Source organism: Malaclemys terrapin, chromosome 2, assembly GCF_027887155.1.
Source record: "Malaclemys terrapin pileata isolate rMalTer1 chromosome 2, rMalTer1.hap1, whole genome shotgun sequence".
NCBI lineage: Eukaryota > Metazoa > Chordata > Testudines > Emydidae > Malaclemys > Malaclemys terrapin.
Window position 1 is genome coordinate 162,499,582 of NC_071506.1, and position 14,204 is coordinate 162,513,785.

Consider the following 14,204-nt stretch of genomic DNA (forward strand, 5'->3'; position numbering starts at 1 on the left):
GGCAGGGGTGGTGACCTTCTGTTTGCCAGGAGCTGGGAATGAGCAACAGGGGCTGGATCACTTGATGATTAGCTGTTCTGTTCATTCCCTCTGGGGCATCTGGCACTGTCCACTGTCAGAAGACAGGATACTGGGCTGGGCTAGATGGCTCTTTGGTCTGACCCACTATAGCCGCTTTTATGTTCTTCCTCGCTCTGTGACTCCTGAGCACGGGTGTGAAGAACTGACAGAGTTGCAAGAGCACAGGATGCTATGGGACAGCTGCAGGAGGCCTATTACTCTTGACACAGACCAAGCAGTGTCCACACTCCCATGGCATCATCCTCAGCATGGCAACCACGATGCCACGCCCTCAGTCAGGTGGTTTCTCCACGCACATAAAGAGTTGGGGAGGTTGACCAGACCGTAGCTAGGCCCACACCTGGCAACTCCCCCTGAGCTCGTCTTCGGTTCCAGGGCCGAGCAGTTGCCCACCCTCCCAGGGACGCTTTCCCCTAAGGCTGGGCTCGGCCTCCTTCTGTCCCTGGGGGGAGCCGAGCCCCTCGCGCCACTGGGCGAGTCCCCGGGGCTGGGCCACCGCTGCCGGCAGAGGGTCCCGGGTCGGGGGCAGAGTGCCAGCGCGGGAATCCCGGCTTTGCCCCGCCCCTGCCGCTCTCGGGCGCGCGACCGGAAGTGGCGGCTGACCCGGAAGTGGCGGCGGCGCAGGGCGATGGCGGAGAAGTTCGACTCGCTGGAGGAGCAGCTGGAGAAGTTCGTGGAGAACATTCGGCAGCTCGGCATCATCGTCAGTGACTTCCAGCCCAGCAGCCAGGCCGGCCTCAACCAGAAACTGTGAGCCCCCCCCCCTCCGCCCCGGCCTCGCGCCGCCCCTCTCCGGTTCAGTGGCCCCCCACGCTGTGCGGCTGGGTCGGAGGGTGGCTGAGCCCAACGGAGCAGCGCCAACCCCTTGCAGGCGCTGTGGGGCCTTGTGGGAAGCGGGTGTGGGGGCACTTCCCGGAGCAGAGCCGGCCTGTAACAGTCTGTGGGTGGGGTGGGGAGAGGAGTGCCGTGGTGCCTCCTAGCCTGCAGGCGCTGTCTCGCCTAGGAATAGTGAGGACGGGTCTGTCCGTGATGGACCAGTGTACAAATTTCAAGTAACACCTGTCACGTGGCATGGTGATCAACAGAGAGTAGGTCTCTAACATGCAGTTGCATTGTTGTGTGAAGAGCAATTAGGGTGACCAGACAGCAAATGTGAAAAATCGGGACAGAGGGTAATGGGTAATAGGAGCCTATATAAGAAAAACACCCAAAAATCGGGACTGTCCCTATAAAATCAGGACATCTGGTCACCCTAAGAGCAATACTTATGTCTAAATAAACTGTAAACTAAACTTTGAAGAATGGTATATTAGCAGTGATTCAACAAGATGCAGTGGTGCCAAGTGTGCAGTCCCACAGGAAAATATACTGATTTCCAAACGTGTTTGTAGTATGTTCAAATCTGGGACATGCGATTGCAACAATAATCTGTTTTGTGACTGCCCTGGTGGGATTCATGATTACAATTTACCTGTTTGGAAGGGACTCATATACTCAGTATGATGTGTTATGTACCGAAGACCTAGATTTAGAAGTGCCTTAGGAATCCAGGGCTACACGTGGAGAAGGTGCCATGAGAACCTCCAGGGAACCTTTCCATTGCCTTGTTTATTCATGCAGTCTCTTGTAGGCAGTAACCCAATAATCGTGAGATCAGTTATGCATTGTAGCTGAGAAAATATAGAAGGATGTCTGTAACTAATTTGGGACTGGTTTTATAGCCACGTGATTTTTCTCTTCCCAGGAATTTTATGGTTACAGGCTTGCAAGATATTGACAAGTGCCGACAGCAACTTCACGATATAAGCGTACCTTTAGAGGTTTTTGAGTAAGTAATTTTACATCTAGGGAGCAACCTCCACACATCGTCAAATTGAAGAGACAGTTAATCTTGTAGTGTTAGACATTTCCACTGCAGTTTTTGTTTTGTAAATTTGACTTTAAAAATACTTTTTCCTTCAAATTCTTTTGGAATAATTCAAATTATGAATTATCCATCTATTTTCACAACTGTTTATTTTGTCCTTTATGTTTGCATAAAATTGCATAACTCAAGGCTTGGAAAGCTCTTATCTAATTCAGTGTCTTGGTACTGTACATAGCTTTCCATCTCACTCTGGTTCTTTATTCAGGATTCAAATCTTGCTTTCGATTACAAGTGACAGTGTTTGTTTTTTTTTTTATCAGAGCCCCTGTTTTTGTACACCATAATCACTGCATATATTTACATAATTGGCAGTCAGCTGTTAATTGGCCCAAACTAGATCAGTAAGAGTATAACAGGTGAATGGCAGAGCTATGTGAGTCAACTTATATTGTTCACTGAGTTAGCACATTAGTCATCCAATTTAATGAATTCTAAATTGCCTCAAATGTGACAAGCTGAGAGATGTGTATAATATTGCTAATTGTAGATGGCTAAACCAGGTGGTCTCAAAACTTTCTTATAGTTCAGTCCACATTTTAATAGTTTGAGACAATATCTTTCAATTTATTTCAATCACACAACATTCTTGTGGCTACTAAAGTAATTGTTTCTATGGCATAGTAAAATTAGGGAAATACTTATGCCCTTTTAGCACTTTCTAATAAAGTAAGTGTTACCTTTTTTAAAAGAAGTCAACATACCTCTCCCCAGTTCTGTCTACTCAGTTCCTCTTGATCTTCTAGCTGCTTTATTCCTTTCTCCCTGTATACCACTTTGCTACGATTGTCACATCACTTTGCTTTACTCACTGCCGGTCCATTTGCTGATGGTGACTCCTGTTTCTTCTCTAGCTTTCATGTACTTACTGGTGGTCTGGAGAGAGTTAGCTAGTCACATGGTACTGATTCCCAGCACATTCTACAACCCTCTAGACTCTCCACAAGGGAAAGTCTGGACACTTAGAAGCAGCTGGCCATTGAAAACCAGGCAGGTGCTCCTTGGATCACAGTTTGGGAGCTGCTGGCCTAATCCACATATTAGAATGCATGCTTCAGATGGCGGAATACAAAGCATGCTTGTTTATTACTTTTACTCAGTGTAATTGAGCTTTTCATTGCTGTATTTAGTGAAGATGAGGAATATCTTAGCCTGCATGATACACTTACATGGCATCTTTCATATTTCCAGATACATAGATCAAGGCCGTAATCCCCAGCTTTACACTAAAGAGTGTTTGGAAAGGGCTTTGGCTAAAAATGAACAAGTAAAAGGCAAAATTGACACTATGAAGGTAAGATGGGTTTAATGTATTAAAAGTATAATTGTTCTTTATAATAAGAATAGGAACCATATTTAAGTATTTGTAAGCCTTGTCATCTTGTTTGTTTGTGATTATCAGATTTTCTTCATAAAATGGGTTGCACTGGGGCTTATTTTGAATCTATTTGTTTTAACTGATGATGCTGCAGCCTGTCTTTTAGTTATGGTCTCTAATTCTATGGTAAGGTTAAATACAAAATCAAGCTTTCATTTCTTTAGCCATAACATACATCTAATCTAATCTTTATACAGTCTGTTCATAGAGCTGCCACCTCTTGTAAAGTGCTTTGATATCTAATGATGGAAAGTGTGCTGTGAGAGAGCTAACTGGTTTTGTTACTACTACTATTCCATAGACACTGAATGTGTGTAATTTCCTAAGTATGGCTATGGCGTGCACATTAACCATAAAACAGTTCTATGAATAGAAAAACATGAAGGATACTCTCTAATTATCTCTTTCTAATAAAGTAAGATGCTTTCTGTTGTTTGATATCAAGTATCGGGGGTAGCTGTGTTAGTCTGTATCTACAAAAACAACGAGGAGTCTGGTGGCACCTTAAAAGACCAACAGATTTATTTGGGCATAAGCTTTCGTGGGTAAAAATATCACTTCTTCAGATGCATAGACTATCGTTGTTTTTGTTATTTGATAGTTACCCTTGTATGACCCAAATAGGTCACCAAAATTCAGGGTTCTGTGGGTTGTATTGGTCAGGAGAAGAAACTGATGATGGAGCTGGATATCTTCGATGCAGGCCTCTTTATTTACAAAGAATTTAGAGAGTCATGTTTCCCCAAACACAGCAGGAATCAAACGGGAGAGAGTTTCTTTGCTCACAGTTCCAAGCCTCTTTCAACCAGCGCTCAGCCCAAAAATCTCTCTAGGATTTTATTATGCTCCCAGGCAAGCCTTTGTCCTTGACTTTCTGCTCTTTTGCTGATTTTGTTGTGTGTCCTTGCTGCTTCCCTGTCTCATACACCGCTGCTAAAGCAATACTTAGCAAAGCCTCTCCACCCACATGTGCCTTACATGTCTCCATGTTTTGGCTGTAGGCTGCTATTGTTCCACCTTTCTGGTTTTGTAAAGGAGTTGAATATTTCTTCCACTTTTCCTGAGTGAAGGACCGCTTTAACAACATCAGTTTCAACAAGGTTTAACCCAACCCATAACAGTATTTTCCCCTTGTGTGATGCTAAAGGGATTAAATCAAAACAAAAAAACCCACAACCCTCTTACTCCATGAGTGGAGGACAACTAAGTTTTAGCAGTAACAGCAGTCTGCACTTATTCCCCTTAAATAGAAGCATTGTTATGTTTTCCAAATCTTGTTTGGCCTCATTGCATTTGGAACATTGGTGTGTAGATAAGTTATAGATGTATAACAAACTGTTTTTTATTAATTTTGTTGTTAGGTAAGAAATTTTACTATCTTCAGTGGGAGATGAGGCACACAGTGGCAGATATTAAATGAAAGTTCAAGTTGATGTTTTTAAAAAAAAAAAGTGTTTGACTTACAGTTCTCGAATTAGTAGTTTCTTTTCAGTAAGATCATGGGCATCCTATTACATAGTGTTTAATCAGCCTTAGGAGTTCATTACTGAAAGATAGTGAGACAGTTTATCAAGATTCAGGAAAAAAAATCGTCAGCTGAATAGCTAGATTTAAATAGGCAGAGGACAGCAACATGTATGCTACGAGACATATTTATCTCCAGGTTTCAGTGGTCTGTCTTCATCCTCATGACTTGTAGCCTTACATACTTGTCTAAGTGCGTTCTTTTTATTCCTTCTGAAGTGCTGGGTATAAGATGCTCCTTTTGGGTAGAATATCAGACTTGGTGAACCTCTTGTGATCTAGCATAATAGCTTTATGTTTAACTATACAAGTTGTATTTCTGATGGAGTGGGTGTGACTGGAGCATGCTGTAAGCTGGCTATATTGGACACCATAGCACAAGTTAGAGAAGCTCCTAGGCTGCTCTAACTGTTTCAGGGTTGGGGTAAAGATTCAGGAAGCCATAATGGGTTGGTTCTCGGCATCTTTCCCTCCCTTACTAAAGATTCCTTACCCTTGTCCTGGTGATTGGGGGAAGAAAACCAGCCATGCTTTGCTAGGTGCTTCCCTGGTCTCAAGCAGTATCAATCAAACTTCTATCCTTTTCTCCCTGCAGTTCCCACAGCCTGGCAGGGAAGTCAGAACTATTCTCTCCTTCCCCTATGGTGTAGCAAGCAACTAGTGGATGAGTTGCTGAGATGCTGCATCAGGCAAGGGACAGCAGTTGGTCAGAGGAACTTGGCTCATGTCAGAGTTGCTCTTGGGGCTTGAAGAGAAGAGCTAGGCAGCACTAGGGGAAATGGTGGAAAGGGGGCTGATTCAGGCCTCTTTCGGTATGCCTACACTGGAAACTTCAAAGCGCTGCCGTGGGAATGCTTCCGCGGTAGCGCTTTGAAGTGCAAGTGTGGTTGTGCACGAGTGCTGGGAGAGAGCTCGCTCTCTCAGTGCTCTTAGTAATCCACCTCCACGAGGGGATTAGTTCCAAGTGCTCTGAGTCTGTCTACACTAGCGCTTTAAAAAGCTCTAACTTGCTGGCTCAGGGGGGTCAAAAATCACCCCCTTAAGCATAGCAAGTCTGAGCACTGTAAAATCTAAGTATAGACAAGCCCTTAGTTTAAAAGCTTCAGGACATGGTTCAGCACATTTTCAATTAGTAAGTGCCAGTTTTCTTCTTTAAAATGATAGACTCGGGGGGCCACAAATTGGACACCACTGCGCCAGAGCTTATCAAGAGTCCAGTTTCCTTATGTTTCTTGAATGAGTTTGATTGCTAGTTTAGTTTATAGAAAATACAAAATACTTGAGTTTGACTCGGCAAATAGATTTCAGGCAGTTACTATGAATACGGGTCTTGTAGGACATGTTTTTCTGACTTGACTACCATTCAGTGGGGGTCAGGAAATGGTAGACCTGGTTGACTATTATTTGCAAATATTTCAGTGAATAACTTATTCTGTTCGACTGGCTCCAGTAAATGGCCAATTTTTTTTAATATTCTAAAATCTTTTTTCATTCTAGAAATTTAAAAGCCTATTGATTCAAGAGCTGACTAAAGTCTTCCCAGAGGACATGGCCAAGTACAAAGCTATTCGAGGAGAAGAACCTCCTCCTTAAGACTGCCTTTGGTATGTTCTAAGATGCCTAATATTTTCATGGAACTGATAATCTCCTGTTGTGAAAATTGTTGAGCTCACTGGACAGAGGAAGAACTTAAGTCTTCCTACTAGGTGTGTTCATGTATGTCGTGGTTATTGGCTGTGAGGGAGCCTGATTACAACTCAATTTTTTTTTTTTTTTTTTTTGGAAGCCATAATGTTTTCCTGCAGACTTGTCTAAAGATTGCATTTGAAACTTCCTGTGCTAATGTGTTCTTTCCACAAAAGTTGTTTGAGGCATGTGTGTGACTTGCAAGCTATTATACATTTCCCACAAAGTACACTTCTAGTGACACAGTTCCTCCTCTACCTTGGTGGGTCCCGGGCTTATTGGCAATTTTGCTTGCCTTACAGATTCACCATGTGGGTCGGGAAACAGCCCAGAGACCTTCCCCTCTGGTAGAAGCCACAGTCCAGATCAATTCCTCCTGTGTCTGATCAGGAGTTGGGAGGTTTGGGGGGAACCCAGGCCCGCCCTCTACTCCGGGTTCCAGCCCAGGGCCCTGTGGACTGCAGCTGTCTAGAGTGCCTTTTGGTACAGCTGCACAACAGCTACTTCCCTATGGCCTCCTCCCAATACCTTCTTTATACTCACCACAGGACACTTCTCCTGGTGTTTGATGCTTGTACTCCTCAGTCTTCCAGCGATATGTCTTCACTCTCAGCTCCTAGTGCCTCTTGGTCCCAACTCCTTACATGCACACCACAAACTCAAGTGAGGTCCTTTTTAAACTCAGGTGCCCTGATTAGCTAGCCTGTCTTAATTGATTCTAGCAGTTTCCTGATTACTCTAGTGCAGCCCCTGCTCTGGTCACTCAGGGAACAGAAAATTACTCATCCAGTGACCAGTATATTTGCCCTCTACCAGACTCCTGTATCCCACCGGTCTGGGTCTGTCACTCTAACTATAGAATGATCAAGTGCCAGACTGTGGATAAATACACTTCTTTTGGAAGCTAGTTATACTTGATCATTAAAATAGGCTGTAGCCTATCTCATGCGGGGGGAGTAAGAATTGACTGCTATTATCTGACAGTTTATAAAAGCATAACTGGACAAGACTCTTTGCTAAATTTCTGCTGAAATGGAAATCCATTGCCAGGTGCTGTACTTCCATGTAACTTTGTCAACCACAACCAAAAAGTCCCCTTCAGACCTGTGAATGGAAGGACAGGTGGCTGATGATGGAAAAATTGAATTTTCAAGGATGGCCTCCCATCAGTGCTTTATATTTTGTACAGCATTTGATGCAGAAACCTTTTATTAAGTGTATTGCATTTTCTTTGGGCAAAATATATAATAAACATTTTGAAGTGAATTTTGTAGCTAGTTCTTCTAGTATGTTTCTGTTCATTCCATCCCAATATATTTTTCAAGAAAATAGAGAAAGCTTGAACAAATTAGCACAAGGCTCAGAATAATAGAAATCATGTTAGCATATCTAAATCTTTTGAGAAGTCGTAGATTAGACTGAATTACACCTGAAAATAACTTATTACTTGGGATTATCTTTGTTTTTAACCAAAAATTTTAAAAATCTCTCATGGTGGTAGGTAACTTTCTTGATTAGTGGTATGCATTTAAGTGGTCCCAACTAGGTTTTGAAACTAGTTTCATTTGAGATTAATAGGTCATGTAGTTAAATGTTCACCGCTATTGTTTATTGTAGGTGCTCCTTCTTGCAGGAAAGATTAGTTTAACAGGATCACCATGCAGTGCTGTACTGTACATAGTGAAAGGCTAGCTTCACAGTGGAAAAGGCTGAAAACGTCCCTACTTTTACTGTGTTAGGGAGGCATTCAAATAGTAGCAGATATGCCTTTTGTTATAATACTTAACATTTCACTGATGTTGGTCTGTATATTGAGATTTAATTTGTTTATTTAAAATCTTGCTGAATTATTTGATCGTACTTGTTACCGTAAAGCAGCTCACTTACCAACAGCATAAATAGAGAATACGAATGTTATGTTTGCATTTGGTTCAAGTCACTTATATAACTCATGAATGCCACACTTGCACATGCATGTATTCTGTATATGCTATGAGCTTTACAGCAACTGTTCTAGCTCCTGTTTATATTTAATAAAACTAGAAACAGCAATGTTGACAGTACAAGTTTTCTTAATTAACAAAAGAGATGGTAAGAATATAGTGAGTTAAGAGTCTGTATACTTACTGCAATCTGGAATTTATACTGCCTTAAGTTACATTCATTTATTTTTAGCCAGATCATCTTTCTTGGTTTATCCTTCCTCAAATAGTTCTATTATCAATCTGAAACAAATAAGTTCCCTTTCAGAATTCTTTTCTAATCAACCATGATAAGTATTTGCTTTCTCACTATAGTTAGCGACTGTCTTATGTTTAAAATTTATTACTATAAATATCTGCTTTGTTTAATTTCAGTCAACTTACACATTTACATAAAACTAATAATTTAGGGAGTGTCGCCATTTTGAAATTACACCTGAATCCAGTTTTTAAATCAGAACTGAAATCTTTCAGTTTGAACTGTGTTATCAAAGATGCAATGGATCCAACTCTGTGTCATTACCTCTTGAATTTTGAATCTATTTTGGTTTATAAAACTCTGTGGTAAAGAATATAAACATAAAATAATATAGAATATAAACACAATCTTCCACTTACCTCCAAGGAACACTGTTGTTGATCATGGAGACAAGCAGTATGTTCTCCCAGTCCCCTGGAAAGACTTGTTTAATTGTTTTCCTTATTCTTGCCTCACATGCATTAAAAATGCCCTGTAAGAGAAAAATGTGATTTATGGTATATCTCTAGCTAACCAATGATCTGACCATTTTGTCACTTACTCATGATGTTCCCTATTGGGATCAAAATCTAGTTTTGTATATACAAATCATAGAAGACTAGGGTTGGAAGAGGCCTCAGGAGGTCATCTAGTTCAACCCCCTGCTCAAAGCAGGACCAACCTAAATCAACCCAGCCAGGGCTTTGTCAAGCTGGGCCTTAACCTCAATGGATGGAGATTCCACCACCTCTGTAGGTAACCCATTCCAGTGCTTCACCGCCCTCCTAATGAAATAGTTTTTCCTAATATCCAGCCTAGACCTCCCCCACTGCAACTTGAGACTGTTGCTCCTTGTTCTGTCATCTGCCACCACTGAGAACAGCCTAACTCCATCCTCTTTGGAACGCCCCTTCAGGTAGTTGAAGGCTGCTATCAGATCCCCCCCTCACTCTTCTGCAGACTAAATAAGCCCAGTTCCCTCAGCCTCTCCTCGTAAGTCATGTTCCCCAGCCCCCTAATCATTTTTGTTGCCCTCCACTGGACTCCCTCCAATTTGTCCACATCCCTTCCGTGGGGGGGGGGCAAAATTGAACACAATACTCCAGCTGTGGCCTCACCAGCCCTGAATAGAGGGGAATAATCAGGGGTCTGTAACATCTCTTAAGTGTTTGTTTACCTAGTTACTGGAGAGGTCTGCGTTTTCTAGTACCATCCTCGCTGGTCAGAAATGTGCTTACTTGGTTAGCTAATACCTGGTGTGTTGCTATTCTGCCAAGGCCAAGCCTACTTTGGTTCATACCTCCAAGGCTTACAAGAGTAAATCTGAAAAATGATTTAAAAGTAAATAAATAAAGAACATCCTGAATTCTAGACATTGACTTGTCTTTCAGCCTTGGCAGAAGGGGTGGGTTGTTTGGCAGCATTCATACTATGAATTCTACCAAGAAACCTGTTTTGCCTAAGGCAGAATAAATTGGAAAAATAAAACAAGCTTTTTAATCAAAATATAAAATATTGCTGTTTGAGGGAGACAGGCTAGCCTACATTTTTAGACACCTTTAATATTAAAATCTTGTACAACTTTTATACTTTCAAACATTTAATGATATTGGCCTGTGAAAGGTGTGATTTATTTGGTCCACTCCTTCCTTCAAGATCAATTAAATAGTGGAAGTTCTCCATGCATTGGGCAGGCTGTTTCTTTGTATACCATCAGTAATTGCTTCCAAAATAAACAAGGATACAGATTTTAAAAGAAATCATCATTACACCTGTCAGGGTGTGGTGCTTTATTTTTCAAGTCATTGTTTGGTAATTCTTTCTGAAAATTTTATGTTCTGTTTGTGCTGAGTTAACTTTTTGAATGCTTTTGTGCTTATTCAGATAAGAGTAATAGTTTATTCTTTTCTGATTCTGCCTGCCCTGTTCCATGTAAAATTCAGTTGAATGCAATAATGCTTCAGCAACTTTTGTCTTTGTGCATTTCAAATGAAAATTTGAAATTCCCACCCAAAACAACCTACATTAACACAGGAACAGGCATCTATACATGATAAGTAGTCTAAGGCTACATCTACACTACAGTGGGGGGGTCGATTTAAGATATGCAAATTTAGCTATGCGAATAGCGTAGCTGAATTCGACATATCACAGCCGACTTACCCCGCTGTACGGTTGGTGGCAAAATCGACCTCTGCAGCTTCCCGTCAACGGCGCTTACTCCCACCTCCGCTACTGGAGTAAGAGCGTCGATTCGGGGATCGATTGTCACGTCCCAATGGGACGCGATAAATTGATCCCCGAGAGGTCGATTTCTACCCGCCGATTCAGGCAGGTAGTGTAGACCCAGCCTAAGTCTTCTGTCTTTGTTTCCATGTTCAAAGTACTCTTGCTTAGCATACAATTTATTGATTAATTTATTGAAGTTTTATTGATTAGCATGATGAGCAACTAACTTCAAAAACAAAACTCTTAATTTGAAAAATAGGCCTGCCTAAACTTTTGCATGTAAGGAAATGAACAATTAAGCTGCCCACACAAATGAGTTAAAGTACAGAAATGCATATATCATCACAACTTAGTGTAATCAAAATTTCAGAACAATTCCCTTATCCAGGAGGTGTAACTTGAATTTGAAAGCAAGGAGGTTTTTTGTGTGAAGTTACAAGCTGGGAGGTCAATATGGCCTGAGCTACAGAGAAGCGAGTTTTATTTTGTTGGTGTTTTATGTAATCGCCTCCAACCAGGGTAGATGGCTGGATTGGTTTAATCACCAATTAAAATCAGCAAGTAGAAAATCTTGATATAAATGAATTGTAATCATGTTTTCCATTTGTATTTTGTAGTTATTTTCCTAAGCGTTTTTCATTGATTTAATTTAAAACTAAATGCAGTTTTTACACTAGATTTGACACCACTTTTGTTAACCAGGAGGATACATTTAACACACATTTGTTCAGATTCTTGATTTCTGCATTTTTATTGAATTTACTAGACAATTAACTTTTTACTTGTGATTTGTATCAAGCTTCATTTGGATGGAAACTGGAATTCAATTAAATTGTACAGACAGCATTTTAAGTGTTTATTAACTAACAAATGTACTGGATACATACAACCGATGAAACAAAGTGTTTCTGTACATCAGAGCTGAAAGTACTGACATTTTGAAACAGAATATTAGCATTAACTCCATTGTAAAGAGTGAAAATGATGTATGTATTTTGTGCACTACATGACAAAATGTACCATATTTATAAACCTTGACTTTAAGTTAGCTGTTTTTCCCCTGGATCTGTGTATTTAAAAAAAAAAAACAAAAAACCAAAAACCATTTTTAACTCATTACTTAAAGTTTGTGAAGCGGTCTCATTGATTCAGTATCTCTTGTACAATAATAAGTTTACATATGGCAAGACTCTTCTCCCTCTCCCCCTCCCCCCCCCCCCCCTGGTATTTGAATGCTTATGTAGATGTGTCCTACCTGCTAGATAGGGGCTCCTCTGTTAGGGCGTCTCAGTAATAATGTAAATATCTACCATCACTCAAACATTGCCCCTTCCCCCTCATCTCAAAAGACCCTCTCCCTTGGGGTATTACTTCTGGGGCAGAGATTGGCATGTGGCTGGAAGGAAGGGGTGGCATATGACTCCACTAAGAATGCTGCTCTTCCCTCCCCTTCCCCCCCCACACCTTGCTGTCCTCTACAAATTGGTGTCTGTCCCAGCCCTCTATGGTCACTCCTGCTTTTGGAGAGGTCTATCAGGGCAAGTTTCAGGGTGGGATGACCTGTCTGGAAGTGTTGTGCTCCCTCTAAGAACTCCTCCCACTGCTCTATACCAATCCAAGCAGATTCTAGCCCCATAGGACATTCTGGAAGGGAAATGTGTACCAATCAGAATAGGTATTGCACAAGTAGCTAGGCCAGATACTCCGCCCTCTGGAATTTAACAACTGACTGGTCAGCAGCATTACCCCTGGCAGTCTATTCCACGCAGCAAGGAGCTATCTTGTTTCAAGGTTGTGTTTTCAGAAATCATGGAAATGCTGAGAAGAAACATGGCAGCCTTTTACCACCCCTGTGAAAACTAGGAGATTCGTTTTAGCTCTAAGGGTGCTAAATAGCTCACAAAGTGCTACATTAGCAACAGTTTTGAGGAGGAGGGAGTGGCCACGGGTATCCCTTTGGCCTAACTGTTGGCTGGGTACACTGGAACCTGACAGCAAGACCCATGCTATTGAGAGTCAGACTGCGTGTGATGCCCGCCCACCATCTGAGCCTATGGAGGAAGGCAACCAAGCTTCCTTGGAGTCACCATCGGACAAAATGAATGAAGAAGATGTTGCTCTGGTAAATAAACTATACAAGTGGAAGTTAGGGGGGGTTGTAATGGGGTAGGAAACGACCTGCGGTTTTGTAAATCTAAAATAGGATTTAAAGCTATTTATTTTTTGAAAAATCTGGGAACAGTTTGCAATCACCTTTCTAGAGGCCTTTGAGAATACCCTAGGACATCCTGGAACAGATTCACTCTCAGTGGGCATATTATCTCAAATCAGCTGGGTGGTTTTTTTTTTTTTATGCCTCCAACAGAGATCAAGAGGCAACCCTGGATAAGAACAAAATGGAAGAATGAGCCAGCTTGGACCCATGAATGGTGTGGGTTCACAATGTCCATTTCCACAGCAGGGACTGTAAAAATGTTGTGTTAAACTACGTGATTAAAAGATTTTTGTTTAAATTTGATTGTGACCCCTCCATACTAGTGTTTGTAAAAGAATTTACAACCACCAGCCATGTGTACACAGGAGGCTCTGTTAAAGAAAATATTACATCTCCAGGGAAGCTTCTTTTTCAAGCAGCCAGAAACATAGTAATTCTCTGAATAGAAGACAGGTAAAAGGTTCGATTTCAGAGCAAGATGCTTACACATACCAGTACAAATACATTTTTAAAGAAATAAGACTTACTTCAGATGTGATGCATAATTGCAGGCAGTGGTTTTAAGTGGATATGCAGCAGCTCTCCAAACACAACAGTGCTTTTAAGTACATCTTAACAGTGATAGACATTCTATGTAAATATGCTTGGGCCTAAAAGACAAGATGGGTGGTGAAATATCCAAGGTCTTTATAACTATTTTCAAGGACAATTGTGTACCTTGAAAATTACAAACCAATTGGGGGAAAGAATTTTTAAACAAACCTTTAAGCAAATTGTTAAAGTAACATGTCTACCAGTTTGTTACTAATGAAGTCAAAGCAGGGGTTGTGGAGTGGTTTAATGAAACTTTAAAATCGAAGACTGGGATATATATTACAACCAACAATACTTTTCACTACATTGATGATGTGTTACTAGAGTTTATAAAAAGTTACAATCAAAGTTTT

General features: G+C 41.2%; 1 protein-coding gene across 2 annotated transcripts; it reads left to right on the plus strand.

The window, feature by feature from the left end:
- The first annotated feature begins 667 nt into the window (after positions 1-667).
- Positions 668-12,090, plus strand: MED10 (mediator complex subunit 10). Of its 2 annotated transcripts, none has more exons than XM_054018196.1 (5): positions 668-831; positions 1,826-1,909; positions 3,197-3,299; positions 6,405-6,511; positions 6,896-12,090. In XM_054018196.1, exons 1-4 carry the CDS (start codon positions 710-712, stop codon positions 6,498-6,500), a joined length of 405 nt encoding a protein of 134 aa, XP_053874171.1. In that variant the 5' UTR covers positions 668-709; the 3' UTR covers positions 6,501-6,511; positions 6,896-12,090. The 2 variants fall into 2 exon arrangements, with proteins under 2 accessions (XP_053874171.1, XP_053874172.1); XM_054018197.1 differs by having other exon boundaries at positions 669-831; positions 7,644-12,090.
- The last annotated feature ends 2,114 nt before the right edge of the window (positions 12,091-14,204 follow it).